The sequence below is a fragment of the Passer domesticus genome, chromosome Z (genome assembly GCF_036417665.1).
Source record: "Passer domesticus isolate bPasDom1 chromosome Z, bPasDom1.hap1, whole genome shotgun sequence".
Lineage (NCBI taxonomy): Eukaryota > Metazoa > Chordata > Aves > Passeriformes > Passeridae > Passer > Passer domesticus.
Genome location: NC_087512.1, coordinates 13,757,616 through 13,778,412, shown reverse-complemented (window position 1 = coordinate 13,778,412; position 20,797 = coordinate 13,757,616). Strand labels below are relative to the sequence as shown.

The following is a 20,797-nucleotide window of genomic DNA, read 5'->3' as shown; positions in this document are numbered from 1 at the left end:
TTGATTTTTAAGGTCAAAAAAGACAGGGAGAACAGACCAAATGAGATTGCAAGAACATTTGCGTTGAACTCCTGTGTACCAGAGGTCATGGGCTTTGTCTTAGCTATTCTCTACACCATCCAAGAAACATGTAAGTTACCTGCTGTCAGTCACTATAGAGCCTTCATTGATAAGGATGTCTTTAAAGAAATTGGGTGACACTGCATGTGATATTTCAGCAATAGTCACAATGGGATGACATCTCCTAAATACAGAAAGACAGCAGGTAAAGCTTTTAATGTTACTCAAAGCACCAGTAAAACATTCTACTTCCAGAAGCTATTGGATAACTCGTAGCATAGAGACAAGATATCAATGGAGGAGGAGGAAGAGCTAAAACCTGTGATCGGTTGCTTCTATTTGTTTGTGGGTTTTTTTCTGGTACCTGTGGATCATCAGGGTGTGATAGCTGCTGTCAGAAGCATATTGGTCAGTGCTGTTCAATTCTAGGTGCTGTTTGCAAGGCTGTGTTTGCCAAGGGATGGCCAGAGATGACAGGGAAGCAAGGAAAGGCATGGCAAAGTTCAGCTACAATTTGTGAATTGTATATTTAAGCTTAGCCACCGAAAATAGTAAATTTGCTATGCCTCTGTGTAAATCTCCAAGAGACTGAAGAAACAATTCTGAACAAAAATGTATTCTCCCTTAGGGAGGTTCTTTCAGCACCAAGCCAAATTACTTTTATAATGGGGGGGGGTTAGCCCTCCCGGGAAGCCATAAATATGCCCATAGTGAGTGGTAGTGGGTTAAATATTCCCAACTGTCCTATTACAGGAATCCAGTAAAGAAAACAGTAGACAGTTCTCCCTAGTAAAAATACTAGCAGGTGTTTTCTAGCAATATAAGTGATACTGCATAATTTATTCTTTAATATCTAGTTTATGAAAATTTAGTATCTTGGTGGTTGAAACTAGCCACTTCTGTTCTTTGAGTCATGGTTGGTATAGACACTTTAAGTGTCTCTTGATAATTTCTTGTGGAATAATGGAATGGTTTGAAATGGAAAGAATCTTAAAGATCATTTGTTGCAACCCCTTTGCTGAGGTCAGGCACATGTTTTACTAGACCAGATTATAAATGCTATGCAGCACTTGGCCTTGAACACTTTCAGGGATGTGAAACTTCCTTGGGCAACCTGATGCAGTGCCTCACTGCCCTCTGAGTAACACTGCCCTCTTTTTGACATCTAATCTAAATTTTTCCTTGTTAATTTAAAATTGTTCTTCCTTGTCCTATGGCTGTCCATGTGAAAACTTGCTCTCCCTCTTCTAAATAAGACCCCTTTAGGTACTGGAAAGCTGCTATTTGGCAACTTTCTGTTCTCCAAGCTGAACAACCCCAGCTTTCTCAGCCTGTCCTCAGAGGAGAAGCCCTTTCATCATCCTTGTAATCAAAGGCACTGCTCTGGACTCAACCAGCAGGTCCCTGTCCCTCCTGTGCTGGGAGCCCAGCTCTGGATGCAGTGCTCCAGGTGGGTCTCAGCAGAGCAGAGCAGAGGGGCAGATTCCCCTCCCTGCCCTGCTGCCCACGGCGCTCTGGATGCAGCCCAGGACATGTTTGGCTCTCTGGGCTGGCAGTGCCATGGCCGGGGCATGTGCAGCCTCTCAGCCACAGCACCCCCAAGCCCTTCTGGGCAGGGCTGCTCTGGGGCTGTTCATGCCCAGCCTGGACTGGTACCAGGGGTTGTTCCTACCCCGGTGCAGCACCAGCACTTGCCCTCATCAGATTCTCATGGATTACTTCTTGAGCTTGTCCAGGTCCCTCTGGATGGCATCCCATCCTTCAGGTCTCCTGCCCTGGTCTGTAGTGGACCAGCTTTCTCTGTGCTTTTTTTCTGTTGTTGATATATCAACAGAAGCTTCTGTTGCCTTTCCCATCCCTTGCAGATTTTCCTTCCCAGCTGAGCCCTTCCTATCTCCCTCTGTGTCTTTGTCCTCTGTTCCTCCCTGGGAAAGTGTCCTTGCTGAAACCTTCTGTAGTGGTTCTTTAAGTTTGATGCCACTTCAGACAAACTTGCCTCCTGCCTTACCTCCTTGTTTCTTCACACTCTATTCATGTGCTTTAGAGAAGTTGTTTTTCAAGTTCAGCCATTTCTGCTGAGTCTCTTGGCATTTAAGGTAATTGAGTTCTTCCAGGCTACCACTTACCAATTTCCTGAACAAGCCAAGACAGTTGCTCTGAAATCCAGGATCTTTATTCTGCTTTTTGCCTTTATTGCTTTCCTGAGTATTTCAAATTCTTATTTCTCCTCATAGTCACTCAGTCTAAGGCTGTCACCAGCCTTTAGGTCCCTATCAATTTCTTCCTTAATTCATACAATATCCAGCAGTGCAACTTCATTACTTAAAGGAGTACCTGCAGAAAAAATAAGTCTCTGATGCTCTCTGAATTTCTTGCACTCTGCTGTTCTGCTCTGCCAGCAAATATCTTAAAATTCCTCCATGAAAGCATGTAATTGTGAAGTTTCTTCCAGTTGTTTAAAGGCTACATCCACTTTCTCTTCTTGACTGGGCAGTCTATAGTATGTGCACACCATGCTAACCCCTTGTTTGCTACCCTCCTCATGCTGCTACATGAGCCTTCATCCTTGACTTCTTGGATATGCTGGGTTGTTGAAATAGTGGGAAAACAGTGTGCAATATTTGAAGAAAATTTTAGACACCAAGTAAACCGGTGGGAAAATATGTTTGCACACAAGAGGAATATAATCTTTTGCTCCTTGAATGACTTTGGATGAGTAATTTCCCCTCTTTGCTTCTCCAGGTCTCAGACTGTGAAATCTCTGTGGTATAGACCTGCCATAAGATAGATGACGGGCAAGCACTGCCACCTTCCAAAGATTGCAGGCATCATTGATTTGTGTTCCTAAATGTGACTTGCATCCTCTCTTCATGGAGGCTGAAGTTTGGTGATACAGAGAACCTGCAAGAACACTTTCCAGTGAAAATGTAGGAGGGGAATGTCCCTATGCACAAAAGAAAGATTTGGAAGGAAACATGGTTGCCATGTTGAGGATTCCCTCATTACCAAGAATACAGTGATTTTGGGCATGACAGTGGAAGAGATCATATCCTAATTTGCTCTCCTAAGTGTAAGGATTTTGAATTTCTGTGATTTACACAAGTAAATAGTCTGAGACAGCAGGGCAGGATTAAGGGAAAAGGAAATGTAGATGAGTGCATGATGAAAATTAATATTAAATTGTGCAGTTTTCTCATTACTGTCCACATAGGAATACCTATTTTTAGGCTCAAATATGTGCATAAAGACTTTAATGAGGAAAAAATATTTTTCTGCCCTATCCTACTTGCAGTGTCCAGGTATTTCTAACTGTGGTGTTTGCGCACACACACACACACACACACACACACACACACACACCCATTTCTCTGTGTTTTTCATTACCGGTAGTTAAAAACTACCTGTTGACAGGTTGTTCACATTAGTTTTCTGCTGTGAGAATTGTGCTGCCTTTCTTGACTGAAGCAGTTTTAAAAAGTATTTTAAACCAATATGTGCCAACTGCCAGTGCTGGGGTCAAGTTTAGCTACTACCTTTTCTGCAACTTCAGGTTGCCCATGTCTGCAGATCAGAAGATAAAAGAGAAATGGTTTAATTAGTCTTAATACCATTTTGAGCCTAATGCTCTAATCAGTTGATCAGGTTTACACAGGTACTTCATCTGGCATAAAACCCTACAAAAATAAAATGTGCTTCAATGGACAAAGCGGGGGTTTGCAAAATCCATCCCTTCCTAATATCAGTAGTTGTGTCTTGTTTTAAACAAGACTGGATTTGCTTTGATTTCTAGATTAGTGTAGGTTACACTGAGCAGAAAATTTAATGCATCTCATTGATTTTCCCTATAATACTGTTGATACACAGGTCACTGCTCTAATAATTTGTTTTACCATTAGAATTCTGTATGCAGATCTAGTCCCCAAGGATATCAGTGTGTAACCAGATACTGTGTGATCTAATCAGGCACTGCAAGAAATATATTATCTCTTCGACACCTAGCAGTAGAAAGCTTCATCAAAATGTAAAAATTATTTAATATTTAAAGCAAAATGTAGTTCAATGAGACAACCATGAGAAGCAGGTTTGTACAACATTTAAAGACATTTCTCATATTAAACAAAGCCAAATCCAAGCCAGAGTCTAGGACAACTTGTCATAACTCCATTTGTTATTAAAGATGAAAATGTTATAGCTGCTTCTTCAGTTTATAGGGTTTACTGCAGTTCAGGTGAAGTAGCATCATTCTCAGAAATGACTGACTAGCAAAATTTAATTAATGTGATAGTTACTTGCTACAGCATGTGTGCTTTGGAAAGCGATTTTGAAAAGCACCTGCAAAAGCATGGGTGACAGATAAGACCAGTGCTCTGAACTCATTTTGATGTAGGATTTGGATCTCTGAGCGCCTAGTACTGCAATTCATTTCCAGAGTACAAGTCCTGCTGACTTTGAAGGAGTTTTGCAAGCAGTGTATCTCAGGCTGAGCAGCAGACCTGCTTGCTGCTTCGAGTCTGACCAGAACCGTCTACAGCTGGAATGGCCGGAGTGTGGCTCTGACAGCAGCTGGACAGTGTTTCTGTGTAAACTGCCAGGTGCAAACACCAGGTGTTCAGCAGGGTAATGGTTGACAAAGGTGATAAGCATCTCCTAGGGTCAGCTTATCTCTCCATATAACTGCTTTCTTGTCGATGTCTGAATGCTGAGCACTCTTAATTGTGGCTTTTGTTGGAGTTTCTGAATTTTATCACTGGAATACAATGCTATTCTTGGCTCTACCTCTTGTACTTATTTAGCAAAGGAAAGTAAAGAATTTTTAGAAGCAAATTTTAGAAGGAAAACCATTCAGTAACCGTGTGTATGACCAAATGAGACTTGATTTAAGATAGAAAATAAGATATTTATGTTCCTTGACATTTTTCCAACTCCTATTTTATTTGGCTATAAAGGTGTGTGTGGAATGATATTGGTTTGTTTTGGTTTTTTCCTTTGGTTCTACAGACTAGGCAGTGCACAATTCATTGTTCAGGGCCAAACTCTTCTCCTTGGCTCAATAGATTCATTGTGGGACTAGCTTTACTACCAGAATTGCTTTGATCTTCAGAAACCACTGGATTCATTAAGCCTAAAGGCATAAGTAGGAGCTGGAAGAGAGTGACTGAGCATCCAGACAAGCAGTGAAACAGACTTTCTTTCAAGTTCCTACAATGTGTTGTTGGGGCAAGTGCTGCCAGACAAATGTACTGTTGTTGAGGGAAAGGGCAGGGGAGGTGGTTGCTGGGTTTTGGTACAGGTCAGAAAATTCTTTTCATTGAGAAAAACCCACTAAAGGCTTTTAATATATTTTTTATATTTTTCTCTCTTGTGTTTTAGGATCTCATGACTCTTTTAGCTTCTACATTGATGAAGCCTCTCCAGTTGGGCCTGAACAGCCAGAGACGGTCCAGAATTTTGTGTCAGTTTTTGGGACTGTGGCTAAAAAGCTGATGAGGAAATGGCTGGCTACACAGACCATGAACTTCACCAGCCAGCTGGGGGCAGGTATACGGTATTTTGATCTCAGAATTTCCACCAAGCCCAGAGACCCAGACAATGAACTATACTTCGCTCATGGTTTATTCAGTGCCAAAGTCAAGGAAGGTCTGGAGGAGATCAACGCGTTTCTCACTGAGCACCCAAAAGAAGTGGTCTTCTTGGACTTCAATCATTTCTACGGGATGCAGAAATGCCATCATGAAAAGCTTGTCCAGATGCTCAAAGACACATACGGAAACAAAATGTGTCCTGCTATATTTGCCCATGAAGTCAGCCTCCAGTACCTGTGGGAAAAGGAGCACCAAGTGCTAGTGTTCTACCACAGTCCAGTGGCTGTCGAGGTAGCTTTTCTGTGGCCAGGCCAGATGATGCCAGCACCCTGGGCAAACACAACAGATACAGAAAAGCTGATTCAGTTCCTGCAGGCATCAATCACTGAAAGAAGAAAGAAAGGCTCCTTTTTCATATCTCAAGTAGTGCTGACACCAAAGGCTAGTACGGTGGTGAAAGGAGTTGCAAGTGGTCTCAGAGAAACGATCACAGAAAGGTGAGTTTGTCGCTGGTAAGGTGTACTGACTGTGCTGGATGTGTGTTGGTAGTTTTTCCAATTCCTTTTAAAGGCACTCTAGCAGATGCATTTCTTCCATGCTACTGTGAACTACTCAGAACATGGCATAATCCTAAAATATTTAAAGAGAAACACATTGAAGGACAAGCTTTTGCATCTTGAAAGAAAATCTGCCACTGAAGCATAATGAGTGCTTAACCTTCTCTTTTTTCTGAATGCAGGTTTTACTAATTTGCTTTGTTTTCCAAATGTGGTTTCTTACCATAAGTACTGAATATCATGTCTAGGATTTCCTTACTGGAAAATCTTATCTGTATTATCTAGACAAATCTATCTGTATGATCTAGATAATTTTTTGTGCATCAGGCTTCAGATATTTGATTTTTAAAAAAAATTGTCCTGGTTCATCAGCAAAGCCTGATGCTGCAGGATTTGCTGTCACATACCTCAAAAATGCATGATTTCTCTCTGTCTCTATACCATCACATACTGTATCAAAGACAGCAGGACACCATTAGAGAGAATTTGACTCCTTTAAGTCTTTCTTCATTTACCATACAGGAAAGAGATGGCAGGCCATCGTACAGCTTCTGTATATGGAATAGCTTGTTGACAGGCCATTAGTTGTTATATTACAAAAAAAGCCACCTGTGCAAGACATGCATTATTTATACCATTCTGACTTTGATAAATCACAACCAGTTTTGAGCTTAAAGGCATATATACGTGACTATGTTCTTGACAACTTAGTAGGAAAACTGAAATTTAATGCCAAGACACAAGAGCTATTTTCTTCTTCTCCTTAAAAATAAAGAACAGTTGCAGAATGTTAAAAAAAAATTACAGTGAGAGTCAGTGGCCTGCTGATGTTTTGCTCTCTGCATGGATGTTCCTATGACAGGAAGGTCTGTTGGGAGCATATCCCCTTCTATTAATTGAAAGATGCAGTGTCTGCAAAGAAAACATGCCTCATACTTGAGAAAGGTTGAGCAGTTTGTATGGCAGCTTTCCAAAGCGGCTCTTAACTTGAAAAAATAGGTAAAAATTTTACCTGGCATGGTGAAACACTGACATGGAAGGTTTTATGAGCAGTAGAATGTGATTTAGAAGGGCTTGTGCGACTGCACTTGCCCCTGTTGGTAAAACTTCACCTGTGTTTAGGGGCTTCATTGGACTGGGGAGTGTCCCTCTCTCCTGAGTCTGAAGGGTATTTCTCTATACCACAACACTGCTTTGTTGATGGATTTTAATGTTAAACACCTTGTTGTTAAGGAACTTCTTCCTGTGGTAAACGTCTTCCTAAGTGCTCTTTAGAACAAGAAGTAGAACAATCAGGAAACTAAGAGGTTGTTCTTAAAGCTTGTTGTATCAATCAAACCCCATTTCCTTCATCTTTGGCTTGTAATGTGCTTTTTAGAAGCTGTTTGTAAAGTAAAGACTTGAAATAGATGGTGAATATGTTTGACTGAATTTTGAATGTCCAGGGCTGTTGAACTCTTAGTATGCCTTTCCCAACAGCAAATCTTGAAATTGTAACTACCTTCAAAAGTCAATATATAATTTGGCTAAAAAACCTGGAAATGTTGTTTTGCCAGATTTCTGAGATTTTTCACATGATCCCCAAGTGTGTAGTCACATTTCTACGTGAAAAGTGGTTTCCTTTTTTGCATCATTCTTTTAGCCATTATGAGAAAAATAGACCTTCAAAATAATCTCCAATGCCAATATTTAGTCTTCCGAGTATGGCATTTTTTATACAAAAATAGACTGTAGGAAGGAACAGGCTTGAAATTTATGATAATGTTGATAGAAACTGAGCCTGTATTTTGAGTTAACTGCTCTAAAAGTAAACATCAAATATATTCAGAAGTGCTCCTCATTTTATGATGATTCTGTTAAAAATAAATAGGCAAGCGATTAAAAGATGAAGTACAATTTACACAGTAGAATTTGCACAGTTGTCTTCAATCTCCCTGCCTTAATGTTTCAGTAGCTTAAAAATATGTAATCCACACCAAAGGTAACAAGATATACGCTCCAGTTGTGCTGTGTTTGCCACCTCAAACCACCACTCAGTAAAAATGTTATTTTGTCCTTTTCAAAATAAATTCCCATCTTTGTGTCCAGGTAGATAACATATGTGCTTTTGTTGCCAGTTGCTGCATAGACTTATACATTATACTGTTTTCTCCTTTTTAAGAAATGCTGGTGAAGAGTCTTACATTAAGAATGCAGTTATCTTGCTTCTGGAAGCAGTTTTGTAACCATACTTGGATGGGGTCCTTCCCTCTCATTGAATTTTAAAAGTTCTGAATGCAAATGAATAAGGTTGAATTTTTCAAATAATTCTGGTGTGGGGGTTTGTTGTTTGGTTTGGTTTGGGGTTTTTTTCCCCAAAATTAAGTATTACATTTAAGAAATGTTCCTTTTGCATTTTGAATAAAACATATAGTAATTTCTTTTTTTTTGTTTCTCCACCTGCACAGTGACCTTTTGTGCATTGATTTAGTTTTGAAAATAGGGCAAAATTTAGATCCTCTCAGATGCAACGAAACTTGTCAGATTTTGGTCTCTGAAGTTGTTCTTTATAATGAAATTGTTTATGATTTGAAGAGCAGTGTCTGCCTTAGAGGGAGAGCATGGTTTCTCTAAGTCACAGCATCTGTTGGCCTGGAAAATCGTGAGCAGACTCCATACAGCAATCTCATCCGCATTGCATTCTGCTGTTTTGCAGCTTTCTTTGGGAAAGACCACAGTGAAATACTCCTCTTTGCCAAGATGGATGGTTTAATGGCTTTTGATCATGACTGCCTATGGTGGTGGAGGTCCACTGCACACTGCAGTAAAGCAGCCTTCCAAGGCAATCTATTTCAAGACGAGAAGGGCTGTTACTCCTTAACCTGTTCCCTAGAGTGCAGATATGCAAGCTGTGAGGCCCAAAATAACCCCAATGCCAAAAACCAGCAAAACATTTTCATGCTCCTAAGACTCGATTCAGTGAAGATATACCAGGAGTTTCCTACTGATAGTGTTTGCTCACAGGATTGGCTGTCATAACTGGTAGTGTTCTGTGGTACGGTAATTAGAAAGAAGGAGAAATTTAAGCTTTTGAAGCTTTCTGTCCTGCACAAACACATGAGGGCAAAGCTGTTTCTTGTAAGGTCTTCCTAGGACCACAGTTCAATGTAACAAAACTTGGTAACACAGATTTCACCTTCACTTCTTTAATGAGGAGAATTGCTTGCATGTGTGCACATTATGTTTCTTAGATTTGATGAAAAACTTTGAGGACTATCAATGTGTTTCCAGGCTTAACATTCTGTCACACATGCAATTTAGATGCCAAAAAATTTTCTTTGATTAGCAAACAATATATGCCAAATGAATTACATTTGCTGTGCTCATTGAATTAACTTCACACTGAGGCAGCTGCCATCAGTATATCTGAAAGGTGGTTGTGAGACAGCCTTTTGATTAGTGTAGAGCTGTTCCTAATAATCTAGTTTGCTTTCTGATTTGCAGTGAAATTACTAATTTTATCTATGACACTTGAGACAAGTGTGATACGCTCTTTGTTGTCTCTGTCGTTTATTAATGTAGCAGAAGAATAGATCTCCTTCAGAGGATGCAGAAATCCTGTGGTACTTGTAAAGCTTTCAAAAAATAAAAAGTAAACACATACCCCACCAATTGTCACTTGATTTCCAAATTAATCTCTAAGGATAATGTTCCCTGTGGCTCACATATGACTAAATCCTTGCCTACCATGCTAAAGCTTCCTCCTTAGCAACCAAACCAAATTTAATAAAAAAATGTCCTGCACATGAGAATAAACCTTTTGAAATGGAGGCAAAGCATCCAATTCATGCTATTAACAGAAGGGGTGGTAAGTAGGCCACAGAAACTGTCAGGAGAAAATCCATCTCTGAGTACAGTCATGAACTAAGCAGAGTCAGATTTAGCTAGAGTATGGATATTAGATGATTAGGTGGATATTGTATGGAAAATTATTCCTGAAGTTGCAAGAAGTAGGATTTTTTGAGTCAGTTACTGACGGTACCACACCTCCATCAGCTGAATTTTTGAGTTTCTGTGTGACAGGAAGAGAGGTAATTGATCATGTTTTAATTCACACTCCATATTGGCTGATGCCATTCTTAAACTATTTTATATGAAAAAGAAAAACAACAGAAATGGCAACTATGTTTTCCTAATTTTCTGCATCCTACCTGATTGTAACCTTGATGACTGTCTCTGTTATAGGCTGCAGGAGAGCAGCAGGCTCCAGTGAGCTGGTTCCAATTTTAGGACTCAAGAAGCTGATATGTCAGCTCTTTAGCTGCTGAGAGGTGAGGGGAGACTCAGTCCCTCACTAATGTGTGCGGTACAAGCATGCCTGACCACACGTTTGCCTTGGGACACAGCTGTCTTTTCCTTTTTTTCTTTTTTTTTTTAGTTATTATTTCCTGACCACAGCAGGCACAAAATGGAATTCTGGTATATTAGCAGGCTATTCAAAAGAACTCTGGGCAATCCAGACAAATCCTTAGTATTTCTGTTCTTCCTCAAACTATCCTTAATTACTTTTCCAGTCTTTCTACACAACAGGCAGTCACTGTGTTTCCACACAGAACAGCACAGGGAGATTTCATTGGAAGAATCTATCTACCAAGTCAACAGGCCTGCACAATGAAACCCCCAATGGGCTGTGTATTTGTAGTGGCATTTCATCATCAGACCATCTGTCTGCATAAGAATTTTAGTATAGCATTCCCACAGGAAGGGCTCTGTGGTTGTGTCTGATGGCTCTGGTTTGAACTTGAAACAGTACTAAATTGTCACAAAACACAGGAGCACAGGTTTTTAATAGCTTTGCTAAAGTATTTATCTACATACCCAGTAGTAGCCTGTGGGATTTGGTGGAGGAAGAAGATTGGCATGGTGACCACCACAGTGACCTCTGTGATCAGTGGCTTGGCTTTTGGGTGTTTGTTTGGGGTAGTTGTCCTGATGTTTTCCTGTGGCAGGTATGGGTGTCTCACAGTTTTTCCCTCTGCTTGGTGTGCTTATGAGTTTTATCATGTTGGGCATCAAAACACCTGCTTACAGTTACTGTGTGTGCTGTGTAAAACATAAAGTATATTTACTACTTGTAAATATACTTTATGTTTTCCTGTTGTTCCACTCTGGGCACAGTGTGACCCTGCACATACAGACAGCAGCAAATGTTTTTCATCACAAAAAAGGAAATGTTCATTCTCTCAGCTCCACTGCTGTAAGCTGTCTCTAACATCTACTTGTCTCAAAGATTTCACACTTCACTCTTTATGGCTGCTGTAGTGAAATTGCAAATGTCTCATTAAGTCGCTTGGGTTTTCTTTGATCTTTCTGCATTACTCAGATCACTAAGGAAACTCAAAAGCTAATAGATGCTAACAAGTGCTGACCCCAGGGAAAATGCATTTGCTAATGTTGGGCCTGGGTCTGTGTAGTTGCTTCTACCTCATTGTGAAGGAAATGGTTCCTTGATGGGTTGATATTTCTGCTATTCATTTGTAAGGTAAAAAATGAGAACAGATGCAGCTAGCTGATGACAGGAGGAGGGGCAGCAGATCCCCCCTTGAGCCCTGTTGAATCCCAGCTACCAGTCACAGCACAGCATAAACAAAGAGCAGCACCACGGGTCCCGGGGTAACTTTATTTGATGGTAAAACTTCCCCTCTTCAGCGTCCCAGGACCCCAGACTGGGGGCAGACAGGAGCTTATATACAGGAGCAGGTCTCAAGGGAGGGTACAATCTTGAACAAATCAGGAGAATTGGGAGTAAAAAACGAGGCAGGGAATGCAATGTGTAAACCAATAAAGAATCCCAAGGGAGGAGAATAATTTCAGAGACAACTAATAGAGTTTGGAGAAATACAGAACTGACAGGGAAGTTTCTCGAAAGAAGGCAGGTTCAAAAAGAAGCTGGCGTCTAATAACAGAAAAAGTGATGAAAGGAAAAGGGCAGGAACAAAAAGGAAACAGCATAAAGATCTACAAAATTACAAATCAAACAATAAACCTACCAATAAAACAAAAACACTCCACAGCACACAGAGATTTACACAAACATGCTTTTCCGGATGTATTCACAAGGTGACGTTCAAGTTGGTAATAATGTTCTGTAAAGCAAAGATTTTTCACTCAAACACAAGCAAACACAAACTCAGTAGATATGGCAACGTCCATGTCTCTGCATTGTTAGCTCTTGCATGCTGCAAACCACTGCTGCAAACCACGCTAGTCTACTTATAGGACTATTGAAGTAGATATATATGCACATCCTTGTCAAAGTTTAGGCAGAGAACTGGACAGTTCTGCACGAACTAACATGCTCATTATATGTTTGGATCAAACTTCCAAAAAAAAATTTCCATTTTTAACCTTCTGTTGCTGCTCCACAGTCCTAGAGGGGTAGGATGTGAATAGAAATGTCAAAACAAAACCTGTCAGCTTGTAAAACCATGTTGAACATGCTGTATCATTTTTTAATGTGTTTGAGCAATTCTCAGCAGCCTCTAAAACCTTAGAGGGCTTTCAAATGTAGTCTGGAGAGAATGCATCCACACCGTCCCTGAAGAAGTCACCTGCATATCTCCAGCTTCTGCAGTGGGTATCTCCACTTGGCTGGTAGCAAAGATTTAAGACATGAAGGGGTGTTAAAGGAGCCTTAGCGACAGAAACCCCTTGAATCCATTTTCAGGAAATATACCAAACCTGCAATTAATTTAGTTAAATGCTTCCCTGTGCTTACAAACAAATAGACTTTGTGGGCTGAATGAGCAGTTGGCCATGCAGGCTACAGCCAGAGATGTATTGGATAGAGCACGCAGAGGAAGCAGTAGGGATTCTGGCACGCTGCTCCCACAACTGTACAAAGAGATCACTGCAAGACAGGGCTGGAAATAGTGAAAACAGGCAGGCCAAATGTCTTGTTGATGCATCATACTTTCTGTATGATGCATCATACCTTCTGTATGATGCAGAATTTGCATAAGCTGTAAAAATGCCCATGCTGTTTTTTTGTTAAAGAACAGGTGATACGGCTTTTTCCCTAGAAATTTGATAATGTCTGTGGGTCGCAATGCAATTTTTTCTTAAGGAGCCACTCTCACTGTGAAAGATGCAGGTTTCATGAATACAAATCCTTCAAAATCCAGCCTTCTTTTATTGATGTTGTCTTTACAACTTCACTTTTAGGCAAATTTTTAATAATAATTTTTTGGGGTTGGGGGAGGGGAGGGCTAGGTCTTATACACAAACTTGATGTAGTTAAAGATTATAAAAAGAATTTGACTGTAATTATAATTATGTAATTGCATGTATTGTCCTGGGTTGTACAGTTGCCCTAGAGAACACAGCCTGTTATATTAAAATGTCTTTCAGTATTTATTTCAGACACTAAGAAAAATAATAAAAGACATATCTATAAGATGCTGAATGATCATACAGTGGGATTTGACCTTTGGCAATATTTTAATACTGTAGCTGTTGATCTGAGGGTTTTTGTAGCTAAGCAACTGTCATCCAGAATGTATTATATCATAAAAGAGTATTAAGATATGAAGGAGACTAAGTAGTTTGAGTGAAAGGGGAGCCATGGTGAGATGCAAGCACTTTCCTATTGAACATTTTTGTTTTCAGAGGTATAGCACAAAGGATGAACCTTACCATGATTTGTTCTATGGTGGGGTATTGAAACCTTCATCCTGCACTCTCAGTTCTGTAAGCAGACACTGTTGTGTAGTAAATCAAGTAGGAAATTTGATCTTGGGTAACGGACATATTAATTTTGCTGCTGGACAACAAAGAGAGACTGCCATGGATCTTTATTCTCTTCTTACTTGGATTTAGAATCAAAGACTCAAAAAGCTTGGAAGAGACCTTGAAGATCATTGAGTCCAACCTTTGACCAAATACTATCACACCAAGTAAACTGTAACACAAAGTGCCACATCCATGCCAGTAGTTTGCTGGACACTTCCAGGATGGTGATTCCAGCACCTCTTTGGGCAGCCAGTTCCAATCCCTAAGCACCCTATCAGCGAGGATATTCTTCCTGATGTCCAATCTGAACCTCCTCTGGTGCAGCTTGGGGTCATTTCCTCATGTCCTGTCACTGGTTGCCTGGTAGAGCAGGTCAAGCCCACCATATTGCAACCTGTACTGCTTTGTAGAGAGCAAAAAGTTGACAACTGAGCCTCTTTTTCTGCAGGCAAAACTACCCCAATCACTCAGCTACTCCTCATTTGACTTACTCTCTAGACCCTTTCTCAGCTCTGAAGCCCTTCTCTGGACTCACTCCAGCACCTCCATGACTTTGGTGGAATGAGGGGCCCAAAGCTGGGCGCAGGATTTGAGGTGTGGCCTCAGCAGTGCCCAGTACAGGGGACAATCCCTGCCTTGGCCCTGCTGGCACGCCATGGCTGATCCAGGCCAGGATGCCATTGGCCCCCTTGGCCACCTGGGCCCACCCTGGCTCATGTTCAGCTGCTGTCAGCAGCACCCCCAGGTCCTTTCCAGCCTCTCTGTCCCAGCCTGTGACACTGCCTGAGGCTGTTGTGACCCAAGGGCAGGACCCAGCACTGGGCCTTGAACCTCACCCCACTGGCCTCAGCCCATCGATGCAGCCTGTCCAGATCCTCTGCAGAGCCTTCCTGCCCTCCAGCAGATCAACACTCCAGCCCAGCTTATATACATACTCTGATGTCTGAAACTGGCTTTGCTTTTCCAGTGAGACCTGTTCAAATTACAGCTCTGAGGCAAGGCTATAATCCCAAATGATTCCTGCAGATATCCTAGCACACTGTGTTGCTTGAATAATGGGAAAGTGATCATTTTGTCTAGTGTTCACTGCTTTTTCTCAAGGTTTGAGTGGATATTGAAAAGAAACTTGCCTCCTTGTGAGCAGACTTTTTTTCTCAGAGCTATGTTCATTATGATTTGTCTTGGATTTGCATGTCTTACCAGAGAAGAGCAACTACAGGGCCACTTCTCTGTTCCCTGCTTTTGGCTGAGGAAAACACTGAAAGAGTGAGGACTTGGCTCCTCATAACTTTTCATAGTCTCTCAGATGACCTCCCTATGTCAGGAGGAGAATCTGCCTCTGCTAAAGGAGCACTGTTGTTGCATCCTTTCTTAGCCCCTTTCTTCACCTCTCTCCTCCCACATACTCTTTTTACTTAGATTTGCTTTTCTCCTCTAACCTATTGCAAGTAGTCACCCCAGCAAACTTCATTTCTACTTCAGCCCCAAGTGAGGTGCTGGTTAGTGTAATTAGGGTGAAAATATAAACCTGAAGCCAGAATGTTACTAGCCTTTAAAGATGGTAAAGATTCAGGAAAGGATGTTTTGTACCCAGGGATGCTGTTTCAGGCTGTTGTCAGGTGCCAGGCGCGTGGTCTTGAAGCTCATTGCTGTAATGTCATCAAGGTACTTGTGTGCTGTCCAAGACTGGTGCCATTTCCATGAAGAGTAGGAGCACATGGCATGGGGGGTGCCTGTGCCCAGTGTGGTAAGCATCCTTCTGCTAAGGGTAAAAGACAGGACTCAGCTGAAAGAGGTGAGCAAGGTCCCTGCAGTGGATCTGCAAACAAGAGTAGTGCCTTGCCTTTTGCCCTGTTTTCACACCAGGCACAACGAGTTCTTCTGAGCCTGTTGCTAATTGCAACTCAGAACATTTGGCTGATAATGATCTGTCTTGCCTAGTGGCATTTGCTGCTGGCTTCCTCTCTCCATCAGACAGCGTTTCACTGCTGTTAGTGTCTGGCTGTGCTGGAGCAGGAGCAACATAAATCCAGATGAATGGTTTTATTTTGGTGGAAAGCACCCTCATTTGAGCTCAGCAGTCTGAGGAACATTTGTGGAAGTATTAATCCATATGATGAACACCTGGTTTGTTTGGTTTTTTGTTTGTTTTTTTTTTTTTTTCCTTCCAAGCTATTTCTCATAAGAAATACAAGTGGACTGTTTGAAAAATACTTCTCAGCTCTGGAAGGACATTGTTTTTTTCTTTGGTAACTGGAAGTATAAGTATCCAAAAGAGAGCTACAAAGATGCTGCAGAATCTAGAGGAGATGCTGTATGAAGAGTCGCTGAGTTCACTTGGCTTGTTCAGCCTGGAGGAGTCTCAGAGGAGATTTCATAGCAGACTGGAGCTTCATCACAAGGGGAAATGGAGATGCAGACACTGATCTCTCTGTTCACCAGTAACAGGACCATGGGAATGGCATGAAGCTGTGTCAGGGGAGGTTTAGATTAGATATCAGGACAAGGTTCTTTACCTGGAGGGTGGTCAGGCACTGGAACAGCTCCCCAGGGCAGTGGTCACAGCACCAAATGCAATGGAATTCAACAAAAGTTTGGACAGTGCTCTCAGGCACATGGTGTGACTATTGGGGTTGTCTTGTGCAGGCCAGGAGTTGGATTTCAATGATCCTTGTGGCTTCCTTCCAAGTCACAGGATGATGGAGAAGTGAATGACTTCTCTTGGCAGCCTTTCTTCCCAGATATCTCAAGTGAGTTGGCATTAAAGCAGGGAGGAAAACCACTATAAGAGGAGATCAGATTTGTATTCTTTTTAGGAACTTGGTAGTATGTAAGTGTATGGTACCTGATGAGATGCATCCTAAAGTCCTGTGGGAATTGGCTGTTTGAGCTGTGTAAAACCTTTGACATGGTCCCCCACGACATCTTTCTCTCTAAATCAGAGATGGATTTGATAAGTAGACTGGTAAATGAGGAATGGCTTGGGTAGATATCCAGAGTATAACTGTTAACAGCTCAGAGTCCTCCTGATGGACATCAGTGACAAGTTGTGTCCCTCAGATGACTTTTAAACATCCATTTTAAAACAAACTGTTCAGTTATTTCATGACCTCTTTGCTAAAGTGTTTCTCAGCCAAGTGCCTCTCTTTTCTTCTCTCCATGGGGATTTTACTTTATTGCTGATGCATCCTCTTTAGTCCCTCGGTAAATTTTTACAAGATATATAATGTATTTTTTAGTCTACCTTTCCCTGTGGTTGGTAACCATGGTTCATTGCTGTGGAGTTCTTGTTAAATAAAATATGAGATCAATTCAAAAGTTATCAGTATTACTGGAAACATAAGACTTCTCACAATGTCTGCCTATTTTTAGTGCTGATCAGAACCAGTAAGAGTGCTCCAAGTCACCAAATAGTTTTTTTGTTTTTAAAGCTAATTTGAGATCACATCAGTGGTACATTGTTTAATATTTTATTTCCTTTGTTAAGAGTTTGGTCTACAGTTGTTAGTTTTTTAGATGTGACATCAAGTGCATGTTTCTGTGACTTTTTTCAACCCAGAAATTACAAAGCCATTTTTTCTTTTTCCCATTAACACTATTTTTTTATTGACAACTGTCGGTATTTTAAAGTCTACTCTTCCCCCCCCGCCCCCCCAAGAATGTTCCTTTCCATGTTTTTCCCCAGGGAAAATCTATTTTAGCAAAATACTTTACGTCAAAATATTTTGATTTTCACTCCTATTAATTCTGTCTTGTCTTTAGATTTATGTTACACTCTTAATTGAAATATTTAATGCTGTTTCTATATTCACAGCTTTTCATTTTTTATTCAGAAATAGGTCTTGGATTTTATTTTGTGGAAAGGCCAAAATTTTTTGTTTGCTTTCTGATATGAAACAAAATCACATTTTGAAGTGCTGGAGTTTCACGGAACAGCAGTTCTTGGTTTCAGAATCTTGGTTTCACAACTATTTAGTACCAGAGTGGATGTCTAGCACTGAAGCATCCAGCCTTCACCTGGTCCTTGGTATCACAGTTGATCAAGTGACAATCTTTATGTCTCATTCTCAATATCCATTTTAACTTTGATCATGACCTTGAATTCTGCTGTAAATACGGGAGTTTGCTGCTAACACAAAGAGTCTGTCATTGTAACTGAGGAAAGCTGAGGGGTAACATATAGCAAGACTTGGATATCTGCAGAAGAAGTGAGATGAAATTCGGTGGTATAAAATGTAAGGTCATGATGATGGGAGCATGCTCTCATAAGGCAGGATCTCATCAGCTGGAATTGCCAGGCAAGGTAGCTGCTATAGTGTCTCCCGTGGTTGGCTAAATGTTACCCCTTGGTGGAAACTGTGTAGAAGAAAGGGTGATATCCTTGTGTTATGCACCTAAACATTTACAGCCTGCACAGAAAGACTAGGATATCTTTTTGGATTTTCAATGCAATTTTGGTCATCCATGTTCTGAGTAGATAATACTGGCATAGCTGCAGAGAGGGACTACTAACTAGGATAAACAGGGAGTGGATTGCTGAAGACACTGAGAAAACTTGTTTTGTTTATCCTGGCGCAGTGAATCCTGAGAGATTCTGTGATTACCTACTCACTGTAAATATCATGGGAATAAATACCAGTGAGGGAAAACAGTTTAGGCTAAGGGCCAGCATTCTTAGAAGAGCAACACTGACTAAATAAATTTAATCTGGAAGTGAGAAAAGGGCTCCCTACAGTGAAGTTTTCCAGCTGGAAAAGTGAGAGTGAGAAAACTGACTGCTTTTAAGATGAGCTTCACCAACTTTTGAAAGAAGAGCAGGATCACAAGTTCCTCCCAGACTCCATTCTACAAGAGAATGTCATGGCTGCTAACCTGTCTTACCAAAGCACCTTACCATGGCACTTGCTTTGTCACTGAAGATGGGAGGACAGGACCTCACTGTGCTGTGCTCTCCCCTGATCTGCTTGTGGGAGCCCTGGGAGAACTCTGGTCCTGACTGAGACATGGGATGGGAGCTCCCGCATGGAGGTGGGGAGACAGGTACTCTTGCAGTATTCATTCATGATCCCACTGATTATTGAGAAGTCAGTATGGGGCACAGTTCCCACGTCGGCAGAAAGATAACCTGGTGAGCCTGTCTCCACCAGCTGTATCCCGGACAAACATTTCTCACTGTAAAAGAGCAGTGACTATTTCGTAATATCTCCTGGGTACTATATTTTGGATAATTATAATTGGCATAGTAAAACCATCATATGAATGGTTTGGGCTTGTTAATTCTAGGTTGTGAAGAAAGTTAAGTAGAAGGAATGAGGAATAGCTCTGGGAAGGCTGCTCCTGTAAATGATTCACAGCAATGCCCAGGACGCTATTTAGGAGGATAGTGCCTCTGGGATCCAGCTGATTAACAAAGATGGTTTAGCTGTAGGAGTCCAGAGCTAGAAGCCAGAAGATGTATAAATTATAATAAGCAGCTTGATCCTTCTCTGTGATGAGGTGAAGCAGTTTTTGTGGAGGAGGTAATAGGTGTGTGCCTGTAGTCCAGGCACCAGGCTGGGGTTTTGGGGCACCGCAGCACTAGAGGTGGTCATGACAGCAGTGAAATAAGCATCCTTATTATATGTGCTGTGAATCCATTTGGTGCATGCCTTGCAATGGAAATGATAAAGCCAACCTTGCAGATGAAGGCTTGGTGAAGAAAAATAAAGAGACGTCAGGAAGCAGAAGTGATGCCTCAGGTGTAGAGAGGTACAGCAGAGAAGAGTTTGTGGGCTAAATGAAATGTACTGGGAAAGCAGAATTGTGAATGTTATTGATTCTATTTGTGAAATGGGGACAAACTTGAACACTAGTTGTATATAAGAAAAATATGTAAGAAAACATTTACATGTGATATTTTCAGCCTAAGTGTTTTAGAAATATTGAAGTGTTTTGACAGTTTTAAGAGAACCAAAGAGTGAGAAAATAATGTTTAATTGGCTACGCTGAACATGAGCTACACATTTAATATATTTTTAATTAACTGAAAAACTGTGTGTTCCTATGTCATTTTGTTTCCACCATCTAATTTTCTGACTTGTTTTAATCACAACATCATTCAAATCAGAGCTGTAATTATGCCCAATTTCTGTTACTTGGATGTGCTGCCTGAAACCCGTACTATATTCTTTGCTTCTTGCTGTCCAAATAGCAGTAGGTATGAAAAACTATTTCCCTTCTTTGGAGGTAATTATTTCTCTTATAATTTTCCGTTTCAACTTTATTAGGTGGATTGCTTCATCATAATCTGTTTGCCGAATGTTTCATGAACAAAGCACATTTTCACCTTTATTCTAAACTGTAAGGAAGTATTAAATTTCTGGGAACACCACAAGATGCATCTCTTTACTGTAACCATCTCTTATTTGAATATGGTTATTTTCCTTGCATTTTTCAACTTTGCCTTACATATTAATTATTCTGCATATGTCCTTCTGAATAACATATTGTGGAATATACTGAATAAGGTACTGTAGCAAACAGTCACCTGCAGATTTTTACTTTTACGTTGTCTCTGTATTCAATAGCAAAGAATTAAAATATTGCTGAGATTCATTTTCATTTAAGGTATCTGCAGGAAGAAACTTTTTTTCAGGCTACACTATCAGTCTGAAAAAAATCCTTGTTTTCTCTATTTACTTAAGTAATTTAGATTTATTGTAGCAACGATGTCAGTGGAAACTGCAATGATGTATGAAATTCTGTTACAAGTCATACAGCATAGAAATTGTGCTGGCAGTCAGAAGTTTCTTAAATAAACCTTGCCCTCCACCTAACTGCTCTGCTTTC

General features: G+C 40.8%; 1 protein-coding gene across 2 annotated transcripts in view; it reads left to right on the top strand.

The window, feature by feature from the left end:
• Positions 1-20,797, top strand: part of PLCXD3 (phosphatidylinositol specific phospholipase C X domain containing 3) — an 80,163-nt gene that overhangs the window by 41,976 nt on the left and 17,390 nt on the right. For both annotated transcript variants that reach the window (XM_064403313.1, XM_064403314.1), the window contains exon 2: positions 5,431-6,139. In XM_064403313.1, the coding sequence (XP_064259383.1) occupies positions 5,431-6,139 (709 nt within the window). The remainder of the gene's footprint in view (positions 1-5,430; positions 6,140-20,797) is intronic.